This window comes from Phyllostomus discolor, chromosome 4 (assembly GCF_004126475.2).
Source record: "Phyllostomus discolor isolate MPI-MPIP mPhyDis1 chromosome 4, mPhyDis1.pri.v3, whole genome shotgun sequence".
Lineage (NCBI taxonomy): Eukaryota > Metazoa > Chordata > Mammalia > Chiroptera > Phyllostomidae > Phyllostomus > Phyllostomus discolor.
In genome coordinates, this window is record NC_040906.2 from 111,391,020 (window position 1) to 111,417,148 (window position 26,129).

Here is a 26,129-nt window from a genome sequence, read left to right on the forward strand (position 1 = left end):
TCTCTAGATAAAACAGCCTAGCATAATGTGAGTCCGCTGCCAGCTCCTTCTTGTTCACTGAGGACTTGAAGGGCTTGTTCAGAGGAGGGTTCTCACAAGTCAGAGTGACCGCACAGGATCCTTCATGGTGTGGGTGCTTTGCCACCAGGCCCAGCCCGCCCCCAGCCCCAGTGGCAAAAACAAGTTTGTCCTCCTGGAGGCAAGAATGAAGGGTGGAAAGACTTGTTCTCTGCATGTCAGGGGAAGTGAGGCTGCCAGAGTCGAGCATTGAAAGAGGACATTTCTAGGACAGGGCACACATTCCCCACAGGGGGGGAGGGGGATGTTCGGGTTTCTGCTAGAACAGGGCTGTCTGGAGAGCTACTGTAAAGGACACAAGAGTGGTGGATTTTGTACTCTTCTAAGTGATGGGCGGACACACTGCGGCAGGAGCTTCATTAAGCTGGACCTGGGACACAGTTTCATCTGCTGACTCCTCTCGCGGAGCCATTTGCCGAGTGCACACAGCTGCCTTACGAGTTCCTCTTGTGTCTTTGCCTATCACACTGCCTTTTGTTCTGTTGATAACTTTTAGCTTGTATCTAACTGGTATTTTAATTGATTGGGGGGGGGGGCAGGTGATTGCTGCTGTTTTAGAATTGTTTCAGTAGGATTTGGTGGTTTTTATTAAATTGTTAAGTAGAATGGGCTCTTCTCCTTCCCTTCAAGAAACAGACACACTGATGTCCAGCTTGGAGATTCACTGTGGCTTTGGTTCCAGCGCCCTGGACAGCTGACCTCTGTTCGTCCGCACATTTCCTTCCTCAGCCCAGCTGAACACTGTGTCAGCCAACTCAGTGAGCTGGGATGCAGTTGTTTCTTGGAGTGTGATGCTTTTTCCTCTGCCACGCAAAGCCAGGGATAGGGGAGAATGTAAAGTAGATGCAGTCCATTCCCAAAACGGCTGCGGCTGCGGCTGCTCTGCCTGTACCATGAGCCTGATGAAGTAAATGCATTAAGATCCTTTAACATGTTTCTGTGCTACAAACTCCACCTTGGGTCAGGTCAGCGGATGTGGTGTAATCCAGGGATTGCTGCTGGTAGGAGTATAAACAGCTAATGCTTTCCAACAAGCTTTCCTGTAGCCAGCCACCTGCTATTAAACACATGGACTTACAAATGAGCTATGAGGTCAGTTGCTGTCCTGAGCTTTAAGGAACTCTTACCTTGCTAGAAAAATGTGTTTCTTTTTTTTCTAACGAGCTTGCCTGATCATTTCAGACACAGAGGTCAGGCATATTTGTCATTTATTTTTTAAAGAGGCACTTTAGGTAGCCTGTTGGTGAGTTGAGATTTGAGGCATCCTTACCTAGGTCTCAGGAAGCTTCTGGAGGTCTGGGTTACGCTTGGTTGGCTGGAGCGAATGCGCGACTATAGGAGCAGCTTCGGATTTTCCTCCTAACTGGACACTCGCGCCAGGGCCGCAGCGCCAGACGGCAGCTGGTGCCCCAGGACCCACATGGCTTGCCAGCACAGGCTGCACGGAGCCTCAGCCCCCAAGGCTTGTCAGTGTTTTTAGGTTCTGCTTGAACCTTTGACAATTGGGAATTCAAATGAGCAAGAAAGTGTAAAACATTTCTTGCAAGTGAGATAAAAACACTCAAGCAGCTAGAGCTGAGGCCATCCTGTTCCGCGCCTTTACTAAAATGGCCGCTTTGGGGGAGCCCCCAAGTGGGAGGAATCTGCAAGGAAGCAATTGTTTAATTAATTAAAGTCCAAAAATACCCAGAGCTGCCCAGTTTTGCCAATTTTAAATGGTGCTTTTTACTCCAAGATAAAGCTAAAAAGCAACATTTCAGTCTGGCAGGATTGAATAAAAATGACAAGGGCTCAGACTTTGAATGTGAATTTTGGCATCACTTTCTTTGTCTCCCATAGGAAATTCCATAGAAAAAGACAGTTCCAACTTCTGTTTAATCCGTAGGGTTTGGAAGGAAGTGCTGGCCTTGGGGCCCAGGGCCTCAGCCAAAGGAAGGGGTTGTGCTGCCCGCAGGATATGCTGTCCGTCCCCGCGCCCCCCCCCCCCCCCCCCCCCCCCCCCCCCGCCTCCTTAGCCCTTGAGCTCGTCCTCCACCCACCTTCCTCACTCCGCAAACGGTAGCCATTCTCTGTGGCCTTTGGGTGGGTGAGCAGTGAGGAAAGGGAGTTGGCAGATGAGGCCACGTAGGTGGTTTTGCTGCCCTGGGGGCCCTGCCTGCCAGAACTGAGAAGTGGAGAGCACAGACCCTCTCTCCTCAGGCCCAGTGAGGCCTGAGTGTTCCTCTTGGACAGCCATTTCTGTTGGTTTTTGTAAACGAGTCAAAACAGGAAATATCGTTGCAATTTCCCTAGCACTTAGAGCAAGGTGTTGGGTGTTATGTTATCTCTGCCTAATGACGGCGTTTGTACAGATTGTTCTTGATCTTTCTTGTTTAGTCTTAAAATATCCTGGCCAGCAGAGGTGAGGCTTATCTGTGAATGGGTTCATCGGAATGAACTGCACAACTTTCAGGTACTAGCTTGGAAAGCTGAAGGGTCAGGTCAGAGGTTTGGTTCCCATGAAATGAGCATTTTTAGAAACCTGCTTGTCAGAACTTAATGAGTCTTGGGAGAATGAGCGTCAGTTTCATTGTCTGCTGGGACCGTGTTCTCAGGGCCATCGCAGTGGGCGTCTTCAGGTTAATGTGGCTCATTGAGTCATGGGCCCACGTCTGCGCCAGGAGGGCTGAGTCCAGATGTGCTTGTTTATACCCAGGAGCACCCTTCATTGAAATGCCTGCTCTCCCCGAGGGTGCCTGCCCCTGGCCCCTGCATTCAGGGTGAGTGACGAAACGCTGCCCTCTGTGTGTCTCATTCCATGGGATCCTTTCAGGACAGAGGATTAGATAGGTCTCAGATTGTTTTTTATTTTGTTATGTTTTTTGCTTTATGCCATGATCTTGTGTCTCTGATGGTGACAGAGTCAGAGAAGCTCCTGCCATCTCCCTGTCTCTTGCTGTCCACAGCCAATGTCTTGGGCCAATGTCTTGGGCCAATGTCTTGGGACATTGTCTTGGGCCAATGTCTTGGGCCAATGTCTTGGGACAAGCCCCCCAGGTGGTTCATCCGCTGTGGCTAACTCGGCAGAGTGGTCTAGGCATTCTCTCCCTCCCCTCCTGATGCTGCCTACTTAGTTGAAGAAGGTTTTCTTCACACTGACAGTATAGCTGCTGGAGACCTTCCAGCCCAGCTCGACAGGGTGCTGACTGGTATCACATGCTGTGGTCAGGCCTGCGCTCCCTGTTCCCATGCCCAGGATGGCTCGGCGGACGCCAGGTGGTAGCAGGCGGAGAGGGGCCTGGAGTGGAGGGGAGTGGAGGGAAGGGGTGGCCCTGGAACAGCGCTCATAGAGCTGCTGCCTCGCCCTCCCTGTCTAAGCAAGGGCTCGTCCCAAAGTGCTTTTCAGTGCCAGCAAACAGAAAAATGCCCACAAAGGTTCTTGAGCAGTTTGTGCATATTTCCAAAAAACTCTGGGGGCCTTAAAGGAGCTCTGTGGCTTCCTCCTGGGCCCATCCCATATTTCATGAAAACCTAGTGATCTGGGGTCCCTGTGACATGGCAAGGAAAGGCCTGAGGTTAAGCCACATTTAGCAGGCAGATCATATCTTCAGAAACTTTTGCCTTGGGTGTTTTCCTCTCTTTTGGAGGTCAGCATCCTTTTACTGACATTCTCCTACCCCATATTTCTCCTTATCCCTCAAGAGCACTGTGTGGTATACAGCGACTGTAAGCAAGAGTATATTGAAAATGTTTTTAGAACTATGGGGAAACTGAGTTGGACACCTACAGTTCCAGCTGCCCAATCAATCAACGTATGTCTTACAAGCCCCTGTGAAAAAAGGTGGTGGGGGTGGGGGACTACATGTGAAGCTGAACCATGAGGCTATAAGGGAAGTGTGGTGTGGGTGAATGAGTGAATTCAATTTTGATATATAACTTTTTAAAATCGGGGAAAAAAACTGTGTGATAAATTACCACAGCCTGCGTCACAGTTCGGCTGCTTAGCTCAGTGTCCTTCGTGCTTTTGTCCCTCTGGACACCGCCTTGTCCGACTCTGGAAAGACTCTACCTGGTTTCTGGTGAACGGGGTGGAGGATGGGCTGACCAAGGTGGGGGCTGTAAGTGCCCTGGTGTTTTAAAACTGTTGATCACTGAACTTAGGGATAGTCATCTTCCCCAGCAGCCTGAACACGTGTCTCTCCAGACCTAGCCTGGTCTCCAGATCCCATCAGAGAGTAATTGAAAGTCCATGACACTTGCACTGGTTTCTGGAAACAGATTTGTGGGTACCAAAAAAGGAGGGTAAAGGTGCATCCCACCCTCCCCCGTGGGCTGTCCAGAACAGCCCACTCTGACTACTGACACTGAAATGCACCGAGCCACCGGGCTGCTGTCAGTGGATAAGACCTGCCCAGCATTTGGGACAAGTTCCGGCATACAGCTTTGTTTTGGTGAGTGATCCTGAGAGGAGAGGGAATTGAACTTAATTTATGCCGTCGAATAACCACAGTGCAACAACTTGGGAGGTTGGCTTTCCAGAAATTTCCCCTTGGAATTACAGTGCCATGTATTCTAAAATGTACAGTACTGTTCCCAAAATTTAGCTGCTGTTTGGTGGTTTTCACCTTTCAAAAATCAAAACCAAGTGTCAAGGTGTATCAAACTGAGGTTCAGAGAACTTTGGTAGAGAAATGAGGTGTTTTGGCCTGGATGGAGAATCCTTGGGTAGGTAGAGCAAGTATCAGGAAGTTGCTGTGGTTGTCACCCCCCACCCCCCACCCCCCACCCCCAGAGGGGTTGTCACGTCTGCCTAGGTGGTTGCCCCTCTAGCTGTAGGAGACAGGCTAAGCAAAGGGGTTGGGTGTGTAAGTAGGAGAAGACTGCAGCTGAGCCTGTCCCCTCTGCCTCAGTCTGCCTTTGACTCACAAGACCTTAGTCTGAACCAGGGCCAAGTTAACTTTAGGAGTAATCCATTTCCCGCTACTTCTCCTCAACCAGTGCAGTTCATCAGCAGGAGAGAAGAGCCTCTGGGACCTTCCTCTGCAGCATCCCAGTATCTTGAAGGAAGGGAAGGGAAGGGGCAGTGGGATCTCCCCACCCCTTATAGATGCTGCAGATACAGAAATAAAATGCTCACACCTCCTGCACATAGCAGGTACCCCCACCCCAAGCCGGGACCTAGCAGCTTCTCCTCCATCAGATGGGGTTCACCTCACAAGGGTGATTGTGGTGGTTAGACAGGCATGCATGCTGAGACGGTCCATGCGTCTGCTGTGAAATCCTTTAGGAGAAAGACAACTGGCTGTCAGTAGCTTCCAGTAATGAACTTATCAGTAAATATAACGCATGAGCTCATTAATCTTAACTTTGGTTTTGGACCAAATGGGAGCTCAGCTTCTCAGGAGACAACAATTTCATCTCTGTTCTTTTCCTTAAACCCAGTCCAAATTTAAAGTTGAGCATATTGCCATGCTCTCCCTGGGAAGCTGTTACTAAACGGTTTTCTCACACCGGGTGGTCCAGGATCAGCCTGTGCACAGCAGGAGCTCAGGGTGCGGTGGTGGCAGCTGAGGAACATTCTCTGGGTGAAGTTTATCTTAAAAGTTAAGGCTCTTGAAACTTTTTGTCCATCCTGGTCTCTCAGTCTTTGCTTCAGCTGCTGCTGTTCTTCTAAAATCACTGCCTCCACTCCTCGTCTCTGAAAAGAAAAGTAGGATGTGGAGATGGATGGATGCAATTTGCAAGGGTTGGCTGCCCTGGCCATTGGCATCTAGGCTTAAAAGAAAGAAGTCTCTGAGATAAGATGATGTTTGCTTGGACAGTGAGCAGGGAGAGCACTGGGTGGCAGGGCTGCTGAGGGAAGCCTGCTACAGGCGCAGGGAGAGGTGGTTTTGTCAAGGACTCAGATTCACTTACAGGTTGCTCCTGTGGACGTGGCGTAAGCTCATGGGACCTACATGTCCCAGCAACTGATGGGATGAGGAGCTAGCCGGCAATGGCAGGAATCTTCCCAGCCTAGATCCCCCCTTCCCCAAAGACAGGCTCAGGGGACATCAGGTGTCTGTCTCCCCCTGCCCCCCCCCCCCCCCCCCACCACACACACACCCCTGTCTGCAATTGGGAAGGAACCATCACATTCTGGTGCTACTGTGTGTTCCCTTTGTCCCCTGAGCCTCTCTGCTGACCCCCTGAAGCCTCTCATTGTTTCCTGTCAGGGGGACCTCACCCACCCCCTCGGCCCCTCCCTCATGCTTTGTTCTACCAGCCTCTCCAGTGTTTCCCTTGGTTTTTCTCTGTGGCTGGAGAGGACCAGCCCTGCAGCCTCCTCCACTTCTGGGAGGGTAGAGCAAGTGGGAAGGTCTGAGTGTAGGGATTCAACCTCCTACCTGCTTAGTGCAGTTAGAAGCATCAGCCTCCTTTGAGATGACGATTAGAGCTCAGCACTTCTGATTTTCCTCTATTTGTAATACCTTTTCCAGCACTTGACACAATCCATTTTCCTTTGAGAACCCCCACTCACTTTGCGGGTTGTGGTTTGATCACTCCCGTGCTGCTGCACCTCCCGGCGCCCCTGCCCCAGCCCTAGCTGTGCCGGAGGTAATATGTAATTTAAGCCTAAGCCATAATCACTTGTACCGCTCCCCCTCTTCCTCCTAGAAATGGTGGTGTCCTGGGGTGGACATTCCAGTATGTCCAAGCCAGGGAAATGCTGAGCTGGCAGCTCTGTGCTCTCTCATCTACTTGGTGGCTGGGAGGGAAGGAGCTCCGTGCCCACTCTTTCCTAGGGAAAGGGGTATGTCTCTCAGCAGCAGCCTCCTTTGGGGTTCTGCCTTCACAGTCCATCCAGGCGGGAGCAGAATTAAATGCATAGTCAGCCTCCAGAGCCGCTGCCCTTGGCAAGGAGGGGTCTTGTCCCTAGGATGTCCTGAGGACATCACACTGACTGGAGGAGCTGTGAAGTGTGGAGGTGCAGGCCCTTTTGTTAGGGACGGGCGCTGCTGTAATAAACTCTCCAGCGGCAGCGGCAGCCCCATCCACTCACTGAGGTGCCCCCCCCATCCTTCTGGGCTGTGGGCATTTGGAAGCCTCCCTAACCCTGTTCTCTCTGCTGCCTCTGCTCCTACAGGTTACGTGTTCTGTATGTTGCATCGCCTCCCTGAGCAGCATGACTGTACGTTTGACCACATGGGCCGTGGCCGAGAGGAAGCCATCATGAAAATGGTGAAACTGGACCGGAAAGTGGGGCGCTCCTGCCAGCGCATCGGGGAGGGGTGCTCCTGAAGGCCGGGCACGGCCGCCACATGACGCTGTTCTTAGTTCACTAATGTTAGCCTTATTTAGGACAGAGTCAGCCAGACACCTTGTACTGGGCACGCGTCAGACCACAGCCAGTCCGTTTCCTTTCTTTAGCCAGCCATCCTGGTACTGTAGTTTAGGGGTTGACGGTGGTTGAAATTGATTTCTGGCTGGTTCTAAGGTGCCTGCTAGCCATTGTATAAAATTAAAACATGAAGAATATTTTTTTGTTTGAGCATGGCTAGTGGATTTAAAACAACACATACCTGTCACTGCTGGAGTCAGACTTATAAAAAGCCTTAAGCGGAAAGTGTTCCAGATGGAGACTCTGAGTTAATAGAGGAGTAGAAGCTGATGTTAAAGTTCCCACAACGCACATGGCTCTGCCGGAAACTCTGGTTAATGTCCGGCCTTTCACCTCTCCCCTTACCTTTAGCCCCGGGAGCCAGGATGCCGGATGGCCACGCGTGCCTTGTCCACAGGAGGCTGCTGAGACTGGCTACGTGGCTTGGCAGGGTGGTGGCCTCGCTCTCCCACAGAGTTGGAAATGGGGGTGGGGGAGCAGGTTCTTATGAAAATCTTATGAATTTTTTTACCCGACTTGCTATGAAAAAACTCATCACATGAGAAGAGAAACAATAACCTCACTTTGAAAATTAGCTCCACTCAAGACTAGTCCATGCACGAGAACCACCTTTCTACACAGGACCCCGTGGTCAGGGAAAGCAACCAGGGAGGGACACTCCCTGACCTCGCTGGCTCTGGTTTGCCACTTGCCAAGTACAGGGGTCTGGCAATGGATCAAATAAGGCTAATTGCAGCACAGCAGCTGTGGCTGGGCTCCACAGACTGGCCTCTGCAGCTAGATTTCTATATTGGGAGTTTTTAAAAAGACATTTCACAGCCAACAGGAATCACTAGAAATGCTGGGGAGCACCTGGGAAGCTGTGTCCGCAGAGTGACTCGGCCCCTTCCAGCAGGAGCCTGCTGCGCCCCCTGGGGGCCAAGGGGAGGATGGCCTCGCCTCTCCAGCCTGTGCAGCCCTGTAGTCCAAGGACAACCTGTCCACATCCACCACACAGCAGGTTTAGTAGGGGAGGCAGCATCTGCCACAGGACGGCGGGTGTGATCCGTCTAGGACCGTGGGTGGTGGCTGTGGTCCAGCTCCAAGAGAGGCACTTGCTGCAGCAGGTGGCCGGGGGCACATTTCTCAGCCTGTGGCACTTTGCCTGGGCAGACAGGAGCGCAGTAGCTCAGGCCAGGTAGGGAAGGGAGGAGATGGGCCTTTTTGCCCATGTTAGGAAAGAATTACGCATCAGGTGGGGTGAGGTAAGTAGACAGGATGAGCCGAGCAGGGGTGAGTGGCCCAGCGCCCCTGTCTGGTCCAGGGCGGTGACAGTCGGAGACTCCCGCAGAGGCAGTTCGAATCTGCCCACCCACAGGCCACTGGAAGGGTTTAACCCAGCAACTTGCCCTTTTATACTGCAACAAGCATTTCAACTCTGTCTGCAAATTAATACCTGCAACTGCAAATGTTTTTGATCCAAAATACTGAAAGAGAAAATCATGCTCTTCCCAACCTTCTCTTCCCCCACTCCCACCCCCACCAGAGTGGAATCCGCTACAAAATCTCCAGCCTTAATTCTTGCTTCAGGACCCAGACCGGTGTCTTGCTCTAGGGCAACCCAGGGCAGAGGGCCAGGTCTGCCCACGTTTACCACTGTTTGTCAAGCCACGGCCCTCCGGACAGTCCATGGCCACCCTCAGTGAGGCGGGCCGCCTAGGCCCCTGCCAAGCTCTGATTCCGAAGAGGCCACCCCTGAGCCCTCCGCCCTCCTCAGGCCCCACCTGCTGCTGCTTGGAGGCAGCGATGGGGAGCAGGCTCTCTGGGGAGCCGGCCCTCGGGCTCGCTGCCCACATTCACTTCCTGACGGTAGAGCTGGCGGGGAGGGGCTCGTTCCCCTGCAGTATCTGTTCTGTGAAGTTTCTTAAATGTAAGGAAGCTTAAATTCCGTATCTTTAAAAGAGAAAATCTTATTTAACCCTTTTGTGTTCTAGATTTACTTACACACATAGCCTAGAGCTCAGTTTTAGTTTTAACATTGTGAAAATATTAAAAGAATCTTGTAACTTTATTCTTTTTTCTCCTGCTGAAAAAAAATTAAACCAATCATATAAAAGCTTGGATTGCTCTGTTTCGCCCATTCTCCTAAGTGCCACTGGGATAACCAGAACGACAATACAGGGCTCCCCGTCCTCAGCTTTGAAGAGATGGGGCTCCTGTGTGCCGAGCCCCTCTGGTTGTCCGGGCGTCGTGAGCCCGGGGAGCGTGCGGGCTGACCAGCCGCTGCCCTGCTCCGCGCAGTGGTTCTGCCTCGGGAGGCCTGGGGCCTGTGCTCCGCTGTCAGCGAGGGTTCCGTGTCTGGGATGTGGGCGGGGGGGGGAGATACGCACCGACCCTGGGCTCCCTGGGTTTGTGTGGGATGTGGGGGGGGGGTAGCACTTCTGGGACCCAAACCCCAGCCAGGGAAGGACCCAGAGAAGGAGGTCTCCCTGAAGGGAGGATCAGAATGACGTGTTGGTGCTGTGAACTCTCTAGTGTAGAACAGCGATATTTAACCTTTTTCACCTTGTGGCACACATAGACTAATTACTAAAATTCTGTATCACACCAAAAATTTATTTTTTGCCAATCTGACAAAAAAAACATAGGTGTCATTTTGATCCATTCACACTGGATGGCTATTGTGTTGGCTGTTGTCATTTTTTAATTTGACAGTCTAAGGGAAAAGAGGTCAGTGCCCCTGACCGACAGGTATTGCATAGGTGCTGCATGTTTTAGAAATTATTCTGGCACGTTGGTTGAAAATTGCCGGTGTAGAGGATACACTTAATATGTTGAAGATGTTTAAAAACATCTGGCGGGACGTGACAAAGGAGTGGCAGCCATCCCCACCACCTTGAAGGCAGAAATGTTGGCCACGTGGTTGTCACGACGGCGATGAAGAGCTCCCGGAGGAGATCAGAGGTGCGGCGTGGAGGTGAGCAGGGTGGCAGAGAGCGCAGGGCTGTGCTGGCCTTGAGACTCGCCAGGCCTGGTGAGAGAGAGTGGCGCTCTCCCCCTGCCCCCCACCTCCACCCAGCTTTGGGAAGAAAAGGGGTGCGTCTGGTCGGGCAGCAGGAACAGGCAGCCCGGGCTGGAGGTCGGAGTGGGACGCGGCAGTAACAGCAATAGAAACACTCCAGAAAGGTTGCATGGGCCTCAGAAAATTTACCTCCTTTGCAGCCATTCTCAGACCTTTCCGGGGGAGGGCTCCGACAAAGAGAAGTCACCAGAGAAGAGGGGGCACGGGAGAGAGCGGCAGGCACCGCCCAGGCCGCAGCGCCCACCCACACGCCAGGTGTGGGGCCTGTGAGAGGCTCTGAGAGTGTCAGCACTTGATCTACGCTTCTGTCGTGCGGTTTGGGTATGAGTCTTAGATACAAAACTACACAAAACAAAAAGACAATTGATTGCAAAAGAAAAAAGAGGAAAAGGAACCATAGACCCTGCATGACTTAGCTGTGAATAATACCGAATACAAATAATGTAAACACGGAAATAACAGTGAGTGCTGCTCTGGTGGGAACCGGTGCCGGGACTCTGTTAGGAGGCAGGGAGCCTGCGCCTGGGTTTGTGGGGAGTGTGAGAGGTCAAGTTCCCTTCGTCCGTGGCAGGAAGTCAACAGTGTCTAAAATTTAGAAGTGTAAGTGCACTAGAAAAATCTAAAAGTCCACTCGTTTGCTTTGGAGCAGGGGATGGAAGTGAAGTCAGCTTTATGTTTACTACCGTGACTGTGCATGTGTAAAATGTTGATTTTAAAAACTCAAACACAGAAGGGACAGCCCTTCCAGGGTGTGGGAATGCCGAGCTCAGAAACCGGTGTGCCCTGGCACTCCCCGAAGGGGGGCACACCCAGGTCCCCACCACGCAAGCGGAAGGTTGGCTTCCTGGTCAGAGACGTTTCGGAAGATGCAGGCGGTGGGTGCAGCTGCTTGCACGGCACGAGACCCGTGTTGATCTCAGACCTTTTTTTTAATCAGCACAGCTTGGGACAAGTTGTCCCAGTTCATCGAGCACCTTCTGTGTTTCTTGAGGAAAAACTTCGGCCAGCCTGGAGGTTCCAGCAGGTGCAGGCCTCTGGGCTGCATGCACCCTGACAGCAACCTGAAACCCAAACACCTGTGGGGTTGCTGGCCAATTTCTAGAACTCCACCTTTCCACCCAGTCCTGCTTCCTGGGTTTGTACATCGGGGTGTTTCCGATCAATCACTGGAGGGAGTTGGAGGTGGGCCACCGTGGGCTCCAGGGCTGGCTCCTGCCTTGGAGACGCTGCTCCCACTGCCCCGCTCAGAGGCTCGTGGCCAGAGCCCGGGCAGGCTTCAGCGAAAGGCCTGCAAAATAAAACTGATAGGCCCCCTCAGCTTGTGCAGGAGGGGTCTGGCTGGGAAGGGGGTGACACACAGCCACTGGGGCTCAAGGGGGGGTCTCACACATTGGGCTGGTTAAGCTGTTGGCGAATGAGGTGCTCCCCAGACTGTGGTCACAGCGATGGTGATAAAACACCTGGTTGGGTTCTTGGACTTAGGAGGCAGGCTGGGCAGGTGGCTCCTGGCATCCCCTGCTCTTCCCTTCTCCTGGCAGTGGGATGAGCCTGAGCTTTGGGGGGAATGTGGACTTGGGGGGCAGGGCTGTGGAAGGCTTTGGGAGCAGGAGGGCCACGCTGTCAGATGTGAGAATTTACCAACCCCCCCTGGGGCGGGGGCTTGGGAGTCCACCAGGCCACATGCGGAGCGAGGGAGGGGGCGAGGCCCCGGACCATGAGGAGAGGGATCTGACGCAGGCGACACGGTGGCCGGGAGGAAAGGGGCAGCGATGAGGACACAAGCCTGAAAGAGGGACACTCCTGGTCCGTGCCTTTCGGGCCCATCCAGCAGAGCCCTAGCTTGGTGCCCTCACTCAGCACCTGCTCAGCACCGTTCCAGGTTCTGGGGGTACAGTGGTGACCAAAATCACTTGGGGGAATGGGGGGCAAAAGAAGGGAAGTGCAAAGACTGTTCCAAGGGGGTGGGTGTCTGACGAAGCAAGGCAGCTAGTTAGCAGGGTCGGCGTGATTTTGTCGGAGATGGGGGCCATCCAGGGCTTGAGCTGTGCAGGGCCGGGTCTGACCTGGGTTTTAGGGAGAAGAGCAGGAAGGGAGCAAGGGAGGAAGTGGGAGGCTGCCACTTGATAACCCAGGTGACAGGTGGTGGGGGCGTGGACCTCAGGGAGGAGGGTAGAGGTGAGAGAGAAGAGAGGTGAGCGACTCCATGGTTTAGGCTTGAGCCCCTGGTAAGATGGAGATGTCATTACACAGGACTCTGGTGGGAGTGCAGTTAGGGGTCGGGTGGGAACAGACCACGCTGGGGTGCAGACCAGGCATCCAGGTGGAAATGTGGAGGAGACACCTGGGTACGCAGCTCTCGAGCTCAGGGACCCTGGCTGGAGATGTGCATTTCTGAGTCACCAGGACACAGTTTGCACTTAGAGTCCCCAGCCTGGCTGAGGTCACTGTGGGGGAGGGAGGGGCTCAAGCTGTGCCAGGGACATGCCAGTGTTACAAGGTCCAGGGAGACGGGGAACCTGCAGAGGAGACTAGGAAGAAGCTGCCAGCAAGGAAGGAGACCGAGGGCGTGGAGTCCTGCCGCGTTTCCAGGAGAAGGGCTGGCGGTGGCCTGTGGAGGTGCTGCTCGGGGACTCAGCATCTGGGGACTGGCCTCTCGGCAGCAGAACGGGGACGCCTGGCTACAGGACCTTTCTTGACCAGGGGTTTTGCTGTAAAAGCAGCAGAGAAACTGGCAGTAGTGCAGCAGGTGTGGGAGCAAGAGAGCTTGTTTTCAAATAGAGGAGCAGTTAGTGTTTTACACCAAATGACCCAGCAGAGAGGGAGACATAGGCTACGCAGGAGGGCGGGGACAAGTGCCTGAGCCAGGGCGTGGTGCACAGGGGTGGGCGGGCAGGAGGCAGAGGCGGCAGGAGCTGGTGGAAGTTTTCTGCTGTTCCCTCGGGGAGGTAGGAAGCTGGGGACAGGGGCATGTGAGGCTGGAGACGGGGGTGTGCAAGGTTCGATGGGTGCTGCGGGGGATTCACAGTGAAATGGCGTTTTAGCCGGGGCCCTTCCTCACCCCTGCAGAGGGCCTTGGCAGTGGGTTCCCGTGTTCCCAAGGTTTTATAAGGTTTGCAGGAGCGGGGTACTTCAACTGCAGTTGGTTGAAACTGGTCCCTTGTTCCATTCCCACTTCTGCCCATCACACTTCCTCTTCTTTTGGGAGGTGCTGAGGCCACAGGGGTATTTTGGGGATTTGGCCACAGGGTAGTCGAGTTGGGGAGACAGTTTGGAATTAGCGGGATATTTAGTGTGACGTGCAGTCACCTCCACGTCTAGTTGGGTCACTGATGGTCATCCTGGGGCAGGGACAGCTTCCAGGGAGGCTCCAGGCCCCCGGTGTGCCATCACTCTTTGACTGGAAAGTGCAAGGCCAAGGTTGTGGCAACCCAAACATGTCCTGCAGAACCTTGCCCAGGGAGTGGGTGAGTTGCGGGTGGCAGTGGGGAGACAAGTCTTGAAATGTACGGTGCCTGAAGCTAGTCTGTGGGGAATTCTTCGGTCGCCGGGTATGTGAACTCGGAAGAGGAGGACGCGGTTCTCGTTCACCCTCTGAAACAGAGGTTTGCCCTGCAGTGCAGCGGGTGCTGTACTCCGTTCAGCAAAGAGGACGAGAGACCAGCGGTTCTCAATGTGTCCCGGAATCTCACAGCTCATGCATGAAAGAAACTTCCTAATGGTTTCCCCAACAGGTCTAAAAACTCGTATCTGTGCCACTGAATTGTGACGATGAAAGAAACTTTTCTCAAGTACCGATAATTCAAAGCAAGTTTCGATCAGCCATGCTGAGGAAAGATTGAGGACTCTTTCTACTCTTACGTGAGATTGTGGAGTCATCATCACGTGACGGGGTGACCGAGGGGACCCGCCAGCAGCGTGGGGCCCAAAGACTCCAGAGGAGCCACGGGGGCACCGCTGTATCCCTATCCCGAGTTCTCCCCTGTGTGGGGATTTGTCAGCTTTTAAAAATGTGTAGTGTGTTGTGATTTCTCGTTCTTCATATTGAACCTAACTTTGTAGTCATATTTTTTATTTTTCTTAAAGGGGGCGCTGTCAAAGTGTGTAAACTTCAGGCCCCATAAAATCTGGGGCAGTTGAAGAGGACGTAAAATGGTCATTTAGGCTCACAGTGCTGCTCAGAGGGGTCCCCGGGTCCCCCCGTGTCCCAGGCTGGGAAGAGGAGCTGGGCTCGGGGCGGTCCCCTGTGTAGCTGTGCCTCCACGCCTGCTCCCGCTGCTCCAGGGCCTCAGAGGCAGCGGGCGCCGGCTCACGTCTAGCATGAGCGCCACCTCGAGCCACAAACTGGCCTTGTGAGTAGCACTGGACCAAGGGAGTAGATGAGAAATGCTTTGGAGGTGTCATGATTTTAAAACATGTTCCTAAATTCCTTGACACTCCTCCCTTGAAAAAGTGGAGCCCCTCCTGAGTGTGGCCCGGCCCTGTGGGGACTTGCTTCCGGCAGCTGGCGTGTGGCAGAGTGCTGCTTCCCGACCCGGCAGGATCCGAGGGTCTCCTGCGCGCAGGGCTGACCGGTGAGGAGTCTGACTAGGCACCCGCACGAGGAGGGGGACAGTGGCCACCGGACAGTGGAAAAGAACAGGTGCTGGGAAGCCTGGGGCGACTGGGTCCGGGGGGCACTGTTGCTGGGAGTGTGAAATGGGGTGGCCACTGCAGGGAACGGTCTGGCGGCCCCTCAAAAAGTCAAGCAGAATTACTGCCTCATCCAGCAGTTCTGCTCCAAGTTATACATCCCCCAAAGAAGGGAAAGGGGGATCTTATGCTGTGCACACACGTTCGCAGCAGCTCTAGTCACAACAGGCAAAAAGTGGGAACAGCTCAGGTGTCCTCAGAGGGACAAACAGAGAGGACGTAGGACGTGCGTACAGGTCAGCCTCAAAGCAGCGCTGACATGAGACAACTGGGTGAGTCTCAAAAACGTGCTAAGTGAGAGAAGCCAGACACAGAAGGCCACGTGCTGTACAATCCCATGTACATGGAGCGTGCAGAACAGGCAAATGCACACAGACAGACAGCAGGCGCCCCAAAGCCGCGGGGTTGCGGGGAGAGGAGACTGACTGGACTGACTCCCTAAAGAGGAGGGTGTTTCCTTCAGAGGTGGTGGCAATGTCCTGGACCAGGGCGCCCTTGGTACAGCGTTGTAAAGGTACTCAATCCCATGGAATTGTTCGTTTAAAATGGAGGATTTTACATTATGCGTATCTCAACTCAGTTTTTAAAAAACCTCGTTCACCCCGAAGCTGCCGCGCTGGGAGCCCCGGAGCCGGCAGTCTGCGGCCTTGGGTGCTGCCGCGTGCTCACTGGTGTTGATCGAGGTGGGTCCTTCCCTTTCGCCAAAAGGCACACCCAGCCAGGGTCTGTCACGCCGACACCCAAGCCCCAGCACTCTCATCAGGTTCGCCTGCTGCTCGGGGTTCGCCCGCCCCGAAGGGATCACCCCTGCGGGGGGAGGTGTTCACAGGTGGTGGCTCCAGATGCTCTGGAGGAGCTCCTGCTCGGGCTCCTGCATGGAATGATGCCAGCAGATCACCAAGAAGCTAGCATTCACCACACACCCACTTCGTGCCAGGCACTGTGCCCACAGCCTTTCACATCCTGTCCTAGTTCGTCTTTAGAGCCTGCGGAGTATTAACCATCAGCTCCATTTGACAGATAAGGAAACTGAGGCTCAGAGTTGCTGGCCTTGCAGCCCACACGTCTGCCTGAGCCTTGCGGCTGCTCTGCAGGCACCAGGAGAGCCCTGAGCTGGCCGGGGAGGGGCGGGGCGGGCAGGCCCGCACGTCTCCCAGCAGAGCGTGTGGAGCCGCTTTGCAGAGATGCCAGCGGCGAATTGCTCTTGGGCGTCTGAAGAGACCCGTGTCCTCCGTTTGTGTTCTGCGTGTGTCTAACCAAGCTTGCCATGCTTACCTTTCGCCAGTTGCAGAGTTTCTGACACCCCCTCCTTACTTCCTCTTCTGTATTTATTCCTTAAAATACATACTGTTTTGGTCATTGCTTGTGATTTGGAGGGAGGGGGGGCAACAACGTCTGCTCTTGGTGCCTCGTTCTCACACGTTCAGTTGCTGTAGAGACGGCCAGTTGCCCTCCAAACTAGCCGCCTATTGAGACTTTGATCTTTAAAATGTAAATAGGTGAAACAAATAGAATATCCTGGAAGTTCTGTGGTCCCAGGTAGGTGGAGGGACAGTGGGGTGTTGAGCCACTTCAGAAGAGTTTCTCCCTCTAAGTCCTGGGTAAGCACCTCCCGGGCACAGATGCTGCAAAGTCGATGCTGGTCGTTGGTGGGAAGGTCTCACCAGTGAGGGACCGCTGACTCTGAGGGGCAGGCACAGGCCGTCCTTACAGCCTGGCTCTGACCCCCAGCAAAATGAGAGGGCAGTGCGTGAGGAGTGTGGACATTGGAGAAATGAAGGTGGGACTCCCAGGTACCTACCTGTGAGCACACAGCCAGTCTCAGGGGCTGTCCCAAAGGTGATCAATTCAGAAAACCAGATTCCACCGGAATTAGATGCTCTCTAAACCCCCAGTCAGTCCTTAGCCCCCACCTGGAGTCCTCAGCCCATGCGACACAGTGCTCTGCCCTCCCTCTGGGCTGTCCCCGCAGGGCCCAGGCCCAGGCGCTCTGTTCCCCCTTCTCATCGCCCCGGGCTCTACCCGCAGGTGCACCGGGGCTCAGCCTGGGACCTGTCTCCTCCCTGCTTGGTGATCTCTTCCAGGCTCTGCAAGCACTGGTGACCCCAGATCTCCCCCTATGCACCCCAGACGTCTGGGCTCAGTTCTCAACTGCTTTCGTGTCTAGTTCCGCACCTTCCACAGGCTGGGTGCGTTGTCAGAACCAGACACCCTGGGGCACTTGAGAATGCAGCCACAGCCGCAACCTGTAGGGACAGGTGTGCAAGTGACATTGTATCAGGTTCCCAGGTGACTCCTACTCATCACAGAGGCTGAGTCCTGCTGCTCTGGAAGTCATCTCCAACTTGCAGGAGGAGAAACACACTCTGCCTGCCAGGGCGCCGACAGCATTTCCCACACCATCTTCAGGCAAAAAACCAAACCAGCTCACACCCGGAGCTCAACCAAAATCAACAGGGCCATCCTGACTTGGTCTGGTTCCCATATAACAAAATCTTGACTCTTTCCTACAAGCAGAGACCCCCTGTGTTAAGGCACTTTTATCCCTAGCTTTTTGCTCAGCCGATGTACAAAGATAAGTCGTGACCTTTTGAGCTTTCCCATCACAGATGGGCTAGTGTGAACTTGACCACCTTGTAAAGTTTGTGCTGTTTTCCTTAATACGTCTTGGGCCTGTGTTTGGTGAGCTGGTCGCTCTGAGGTCCGGCTGCCTTGTCTTCCCTGTGACAAACCCGGCAGGGTATGTCAGGCACTGACCCGCGCTGGGCCGGCCTCTTGCACCCCAGCTCCCCTTGGAGTCCACAAATCCTGTGGACCCTGCCCACCCACAGCCCCCCTCACCTCTGTGGCTCACTCAGTCCAGGCGGCCACCACCTCTCCCCCATTGCCGTAACAACCCCTTCCGCTCTCGGCTGCTCCTCATTCTCTTCTTCCTATGGGAATTCTCTGCAGCCAGAGTCGGATCACAGCCAGCTCCGCTGAACCTCTCCCTGGCTCCCAGTGCACGCAGAGAGGGGCCCAGAGCACCCTCCATGCTCCAGGGCCCCCAGCCACTGGCCAGTCCAGCTCGCCCCTCTCCCTACCCCCTGCCTGGCACAGCCTCCCGTTCCCTCCTGGAAAGATCTCGGGGGCCTCAGCCTTGGTCCTTTCCTCTCAGGGCTTTGCCCAGCTGTCACCTCCGGGAAGCTTCTCTGGACCTCTGGCTGGTACCGCACTTCTGCGGCTAGTCCTCACCTGCGCGAGAGCACACAGGGCGTGGGCACATTCACTCGGCTGCTTGCCTCCTCCCTCTGGAACGTAAGGGCCTCGAAGGCAGGATCCCCAGGGTCCCCCACTTAGAAACTGGCCTAACCACCCTAAATGACAAGCTGGTGGTGGTGGCAGCAGCCTGAGGGGACAGGACCTGGGGAGGGGGCAGCGGTGCTCTTTGCATTTGCTGTTGTCTTGTTCAACACTTAGGTCAACACGTTAGTGAAATGTTGTCAGTTCCTGACGATCAGAGCTTGGAGGGGAGACATGTGAAGGCGACTTAAAGCAAGTTTCGAAATGGCTTCGCTTGACAGTAGGCTCCACTGTGAGGCTGCAACCACCAGGTGGAAGTTAACCAGAGAAACGTCAAGTCTTGGGTTTAGGTCCAGAAGGAAAGCTATATCGAATGGTTAACACACACCTGCTGACTCGGGCTGTTTTAAGGGACCTGCTCAGCAGGAGCCAAGTGCTCTTTCAGGTTCTGTGCTGAGCCGCGGTCGCTGTGCGGCGTCGGGCAGCTGCGGGCACCACGTCGTGCTGGGGACTCAGGCAAAGGAGAGTCTGAATCGGAGAGAGAGCCGCAGCCTGGTTCCCGTGCGCTGGTCACATAGAAGATGAAGAAAATCATGGCAGCTGGGGTGGAGCTCAGAGCAGGAGAAATGACAAGGGATGTGGACCTGGTTCAACGTGATGGAATTTTCTTCCCATCAAAAAATGCCATTGAGGCGGCCACCTCAGGGTGATGAGCGGGTGACGGGGCCTCCAGTGCACAGGGGCCTCTGAGAAGGCAGCGCGTGCGCCGAGCTGTGGTCCCAGCAGAAGGCACGCACCTCTTTCTCTCAGAGCAAGTCAGCCCCCTCGCCTCTCTGTCCACGTGGGGACATCTGGCCCACGTCCAGGGCCGTATGGGGACTGAGGGTGACCGTGCTTGCTTGGGTGCGGACTCCCTGTCCACAGGAGAGGAAGCGGAGCAAGGGGCCGACAACGCACGGCTACCCGGGGCCTGGGTGGCCAGTGGCCGTCGGAGGGGACTGGGGCAGACGGGCTGTGGAGGGAAGGACGGCGCTGATTCGGTGGAGCCGGAGGTTGTCACTTTATTTCCGAGAGGACCCACAGCAGTGGTCCTACAGGCATGAACTTAGGGGTGGTTTTGAACACATGCCGTTTGCGTGTTTGCTCACTCAGGTTGTTCCACGCAATGAAGAAGCCACAGCCTGCCCTCAGATTCGTCTACATTCCAAACACTACCCTTTGTGCTGCTTTAGGATTTCGGACAGATCTCTCAGGCGCGTCCGTCACAGGTGGCTCAGAGGAGCCGTTCCCAGACCAGGCCCAGACTGTCCCCCCACCGCCTGCTGCCTTTCAGGCTCCGAGACCCCAAAGGCAGAGGATGTCACGTTCTCTGGTGAATTCAGGATATACACAGGTGTGACAAGAGTAGCACGTGGGCCCATGTCGCCCTGAGGTGTTCCTGTCATCCCTTCCCCCCACCCCAGTCCAGAGGCTGAGCCTCAGACCTCACGGTCCTGACTCTTCTGGTGCTGGGGTGCTAGGAGGGGGTGTGGCCTTGGGACCGCAGTGTTTTGTGGGGGGCAGTGGGGAGCAGTGCTCCTGGCTGCTACTCAGGTCACCTGTGGAGGGAGGCGCTCTGACAGTCAGAGCTGCCCTCTGGGGGAGAGGCTGGGAAAGGCCGCCCCTGGTCATCTGACTCTGTGTCCTCCGTCCATCTTCTTCTCGGGTCTCACTGGCAGTGCCCTGTCCCATCAATGTGGGGCCGCTAAATGGGGGCCAGGAAGACCTCATTGCCTAGGGCCACTTTGCAAGGGTGCCCCACCCCCACCCTGCACACACCATCAGGCCCAGGTGCAAGGAGATATGGTCGGGCAGTGAACCTGAGAAACTGGAGCTACAAGCAGCCACGGGGAGGACCAGCCTGACCCCTGCACCCAGGGCCAAACACTGTGGCCACACTTCCCAGGGCAGACATGGCGACCTTGGACAGGCTGGTCCTGTCCACCCCAACACTGCTTAGGAGTGCCCAGCCCATGGGACTCACGTGGCAGGAGAAGGCTATTTGGTGGTAGATGGACAGACGGTAATCATCAGCATCATCTGTGCACCCAAAGTGTCCCAGGAAATGCATGGCCCAGGGCTCAGATCCCTACCCTGAAGGCCTCTCAGACCTGCCACCCATCCCCGCCCACACCTTCTTCTCCGGGTGGCACTGTCTGCTCCCACCGGGGCCCAGCGTCTCGCTTCCCGGCTTTCTGCGTGCTGGCTCCCCAGGGCAGCGTTCTGTAGCTGTCCCAGCCACCGCCACGCAGCAGACAAGGGGAGAGACAGGTGCAGGCCGCCTCCTCCTCACCTCCCCGGCTCAGGGCTATAAATACTCAGGATACAAATGGTAAATGCTCAAGACATTTATCACAAATTACAGGTGGATGATTGTGAGTCTTTAGGCTGTGCGGCCTCTGAGGGAGTATTGCAGTTCTTAAAAAAGAAAGAGACTGAGTGCGGTGGGAGGCCCCCTGGCTCGTCGGGAAGAGGCTGCCCAGCTCAGGGTGTCAGCCACAGACGAAGTGGACGGCCAGGCCCAGGGCAAGGGTGACTCGGAGCCAGACAAGGGGGAGGGCACCCTTGCCCCTCTTGCTAGGTTGGAACATTATTCCATGAGCATTATTTCTTTAATAATTTTTCGGGTGAGTAATTTAAAAATTCCAGTTCTATTCTAACAAGTGTATATTGTGGGGGACTTGTCAGGGCCCCGTGTGCCTCTCCCACTTTCCCAGTGGAGGCAGGTCCCTGGCCCCGACCGTCCGGGGGCGCGGGGTGTCTGGGCTCCCCATTGGCCAGTCCGATGGAAACCAGCAGGATCCCGCACCCTCTCCTCCGGTGCCCTGCAGGGGCCTGATGGGGCGCGTAGGAGGCCAGTCCACCTTCCAGCCAATCCCTTCTCGCCACCTTTCCCAAAGGTGACATTCTGTCATACCTCCAGGGCTTCAGACTCCCGTCCAGTAACTGGGCGTGATGGGTCAGCCTTGAGGAGAAACAAAGCCTGAGGACTGCCCTGCACGCTAAGTCATTCCCTTCCTCGTTTCCAGAAACTCCTGAACAAACACCAGGCACCAGGAGGACTTCTAATTTAATATTATAATAATAAAAACCACGGGGGCACAGAACCGTGAACTGCATTTTAAATTCCCAGGGCCACTAATGAGCACAGAACTCCTGCTGGTGCTGCTGTCAGGACAAGCACCGGAATCGATGGCCGCAAAAGCAAAAGCAAATGGAGCCCGGCCCGGCCTGTTGCGGCCACGGGCAGTCACCAGGCCGCAGGCCGCCTCTGCCACGTGGAGGAACACGCCCCCCCCCCCCCCCCCACGCACACACACGGCATGGTGACGCTGAAAACACCACAAAGCAAACACTAATGAAGAAAAACTCCTGGAAGGAGACAAATTTAATTTTCCTTTTACCCTTTGACACCCTTCTATTCTGTCCAAAGGAAGGTTCTTAATTGAAGTCTGAGTGGGGAACTATCCCTCTTTATCACCAAGTGGCTTGGCACACAGGATGCTCTGCTTTTTATCACAGATTATACCTTCTTTTTCCCCTGCGCCTCTGGAAAGGATAAGCGATTACAATTTTGTTATCTTCTAAATTAAAGAAAAGGTGAGGCTGGCTGGGTTGGAGCCGTCTGCACGGCAGTTGAACAATTGGGGCGACAGCATAACTACTGAGCAATTCTTTGCACAATTCAAACGCTTTTTATTTTTTTGCCGAAGAATCAGTCTAACAAACATATCCCACTGTTGCTGAAAATAATTTCTTTTCCCAATTCTTCTAGGAATAAAACACTTTAATGTATTTGTCATTAAATAAGATTTAAAAAGTGACAATTTAAAGAGCACAGGTTCATGGTTTTAAAATCAGAACAAAAACAGTAAAAGGACTGATAACACGGGAAAACAAGTGTGTGCGCGGACCGCTGTGTGTGATACTAGTGCGCGGGTCCCAGGTCGGCCGCCTGGACGACTTCCGGGACCCGTGCCGGCCTCACTCCGCACACGCCCCGCCCAGCACGCTCAGCGTGGGCCCCAACTGGCCCTCCAAGGAGCTGCCAGAAGGCGATTTTGATAGCTTTCCCCAAAAGCCCTAATGAAGTTTGCTTTTTGTACCTAAAACACAAGCAAGCAAACAAAAATGTGATGTGAAATGAAGGGCGGGAGTTCTGGCAGCAATCTGTTTCTTGATCTGGGTGGCAGTTACAAAGCTGTAGCTTTAGTTTGTGACTGACAAGCATCACAATCAACGGCCAGAGGTCACAAGCACCTCCCTGCCCATCTCCGCTGAGGGTGCAGCCTCACCTGACCTTTCCTCAAACCGCACACCACCCAGGCCGTGTCCTCACAGAGGAAAGGGAGCCACACCTCACCACTGGGCCGAGGACTCCAAGGGCGTCTGGGAATCCTTCCAGCTGAGTGCCAGCCCATCTTATCACCCGCAGCCTCAGTTAGCTGCCTTGGTCTCTTCGCGTTTTTGGGCCATTTTGGTCCAGCTGGCTGCAGGGGAGAAGTCCTCCGCAGGCTCAGCCTGGGCTCTGGAGAACGCCAGTCGTCTGGGGACTTTCCATGGTTCCCCACTCATCCTTCACGCCCTGAACACCCAGGCCTCCGTCTAGGCCTGTCTGCTGTGACCAGCTTGAGTGGGGTCTCCAGTCCCAACCAGCAAGCCCTGGCCCAGCCGTTCCACAGAAAGAGCCCCTCCTGCTCCCCAGATCAGAAGGCCCACCAGGGAGGCAGCACAGGATTTGCTGAGCTCTGTCAGTGGGGGCCTGGGGTCCAGGGCAGCTCCCATGAAGGCAAGGCCTCCAGACGGGCCAGGGGGGTAGCAGGAGGCAGGCTGGTGGTGGCTTTGGGGAAGGTCGAAGTGGAACCTTGGTACAGAGCGCCTCTCTGTACCATGTTGTCAGACTCAGTTTCCCCTTCCTTCCTTTTATCCGATAACGCAAGCACCTGAAGTGCTGGAGGGAAGGGCGGGGGAGACAAACTTCTCTCAAGACATACCTAGGGCAGAGATCAGGAAGGGCAAACTGCAGAGGAAATTCTCAGGAGATGGGGAGGAGGGGGCCTGGTGGGAAGGGCACTGATGTGGGTCCAGCGCTGAGGCTTCTGACACAGTCTGTTCCCCTCCGGGCGAGAAGCTGAGCGGCTGGGCGGTATGTGGCACCTGGGCCAGGACGGTGAGTTGTGCTGCACACACAGCAGAACCGACAGGTCCATCGCCTGCCCCCCTCACACCCCGGTCCACAGTGTGGCCTCTGAGCCTGGAGCTCTGCTCTGAATGGTGGGCTTCAGAGTTTAAATAGAGAACCTTCAGCAGGTGACCCTTTGAAAGCATTTGCATGGCACCCTTGCTCTGACTTCCCTGCCTGCCCAGCCAATGCATGGCTGGAAGGAGTGCTGAGCGGACAGGATTCTCCAGCTAACAGGCAACCTGGGGCTGGATGCCGGCAGAGGGTGGCCTACAGTGGGTGGCACTGCCACTGGCTGTAGGAGCCTCCCTCCCCTTTCCAAACGCCCAGCACCCTCAGGAGTCCATCCCACACAAGGGCAGGTGGGTGGAGACCAGAGAGTGAGAGGGCAGGGAGACTGGAGCCCCGGGGCTTGCCCTCGCCTGCACTCACTCCGGAGACTGGCTTCTGGTGAGTCCCGCATTTGAGGCTACCCTGCTATTCCATCCGTCACTCAGAACTCAGTTACGTGAGGAGAGAAGTTAGTTGTCCCATTGCTCTTTGTATCCTCACAATCAACGTGTCCTTATGACACCAGAAATGACCCCTCTGAGCAGGTCACAGGGTGTGGAGCTAACAGCCAGCCACCAAGGGAGGACCTGCAGAATCACAAACACCGAACACTGAGCAGAATCTGACAGAATTACAAAGGAGAACAGGGATGGAGACGGTCAGGCGGTGGCCTTTCAGTGAGGATCAGGAGCAGAGCGTCTCAGAGCTGCATTTTCTTCAATCCCAGGTCGAGTACTTTGCGGGGGGGGGGGGGGGGGGGGCAAACATGGCCACCAGCGGACCCTGCACGCAGGCAGAGGCCGGGGCTGTGTCCCTGACACCGCAGCTGCCTTCCCTGCCCGGGGCCAAATGGGCGACTTGAGGACAAGTCCAGCCCAACTGGAAGTTGGTGCAGATTTATACACACAGACTTGTGAACATTAAATGAGCAGGTGGCATAATGATGATTTCCTTGTCAACCTCCCGAAGGCTGGATACATTTCAGGAAGGGCAGGTTAATAACCCAGCACTCGAGTGCTGATTAGCTCCAGTGTCCACAGGGGGGTTTGCTCCTTGTGGGTTTCATTGAACTTCCTCAAACAAATTTTCCCATCAGCCCGGGTGTCCCGGTGAGCTGCACCTGAGCCCCACTCGGGAGCTGGGCACGGGCTCTTGCTGCACCCCGTTCAAAACCAAGGACGGAAAATCACAGCGTCAAAGGGATTAAACAAGTGATTTGCTGTTTGAGCATTTCAAAAAGATCAGGAACACACATGATTCAGCAAATGGAAAGTAACAAAAAGAAATTTAAAAAATCATCTGGTTGCCAGGGCGATGTGGAAACCCATTTCCTAAAAGTACTGAAGGCCCGACCCGTTCTCCTCCACGCCAGAGTCACTCGCCATATCTTACCCCGACACGCCCGTCTGTCACTTCCTCTGTGCCCTTGCCCGGGTTAGATGAGAGAGGTAGGGTGTTAATGGTGGACTGATGAAGATTGAAGACCCATTTTCTCCCCCTGGAGACCAGCCTGATTTGAACAAATTGAGGAGAACAAAGCAGCCCCTTCCTGTCCTTGGGAGCAAACCTGTTCCGCGTCCGTGTTTGCAGCCAGGTCTGCTCCTGTCTGGAAAGGGGGAGGGGCAGCGACAAAGATCCCTGCTCGGGAGGACACCAGTTCCTGCTGCCATCTGGGCCCACCGAGTCACGGCACATCAGTGCCCCCTTTATTGGTGCTGCCGGCTGGATGAGCGAGAGTTGGAGCCTGGGCTGGAAGGCAGCGAGCTGCCACCAGGGGCCTGCAGGGCGCGGGGCTCCGGCTGCTGGCCGGCTGGGCTGGTGTCCCCTGCCCCCAATTCCTCGCTGTTTTCCTCTTTCTGGCTGTTCTGCTGCTCTGGACACTCAAAGTGCACACAGTGAAACACCTGGTGAGAGAAGGCAAAAACCCATGAGTGACAGGCCAGTGTCCCACCCTGGGGCTGCCACCAGTGGGGACACTGTCCTGCCCAGCTCTGGGGGCTGTGGCAGGGAATTAAAGGAAGTCCTTCCCGCTGCCCTGCCCCCATGCCGACACCCAGCAGCAGCTGGAAGGTTGTAGACACATTTCAGGGTAAAAGTAGGTGGATGGACCGATGGGCTATAAGTTGCACCAGGTCTGGATTCCTGTACAGTGTTCTCACTGGATTCCTCTATTGTTGGTTACTTTTGTCTTGGGAGCTCTTCTGTCTAATTAGTTGGTTAATTCCTGCACTCAGCCGTTGGGTTAAAAGTCAACAGGGCAATGCCGCCTGTGGTGGAGGCTGCACAGCTCTGTGAAGATGCTACCGCCACCGACCTGCACACTTTAAGCAGGTGAATGGTATGGTGTGTGGATTACCTCAATAAAGTTGCTACTTAAAAAAAGCCAT

General features: G+C 54.8%; 2 protein-coding genes across 4 annotated transcripts in view; one reads left to right on the plus strand and one right to left on the minus strand.

Moving 5' to 3' along the window:
- Window positions 1-9,498, plus strand: part of ZFAND3 (zinc finger AN1-type containing 3) — a 331,480-nt gene extending 321,982 nt beyond the window's left edge. For both annotated transcript variants that reach the window (XM_036024063.1, XM_028508535.2), the window contains one exon: window positions 7,184-9,498. In XM_036024063.1, coding sequence (XP_035879956.1) covers window positions 7,184-7,338 — 155 coding nt within the window. In that variant the 3' untranslated portion in view covers window positions 7,339-9,498. The remainder of the gene's footprint in view (window positions 1-7,183) is intronic.
- Window positions 9,499-21,868: 12,370 nt separating this feature from the next.
- BTBD9 (BTB domain containing 9) overlaps window positions 21,869-26,129 on the minus strand; it is a 458,630-nt gene continuing 454,369 nt past the window's right edge. For both annotated transcript variants that reach the window (XM_028509172.2, XM_036024064.1), the window contains exon 11: window positions 21,869-25,646. In XM_028509172.2, coding sequence (XP_028364973.1) covers window positions 25,449-25,646 — 198 coding nt within the window. In that variant the 3' untranslated portion in view covers window positions 21,869-25,448. The remainder of the gene's footprint in view (window positions 25,647-26,129) is intronic.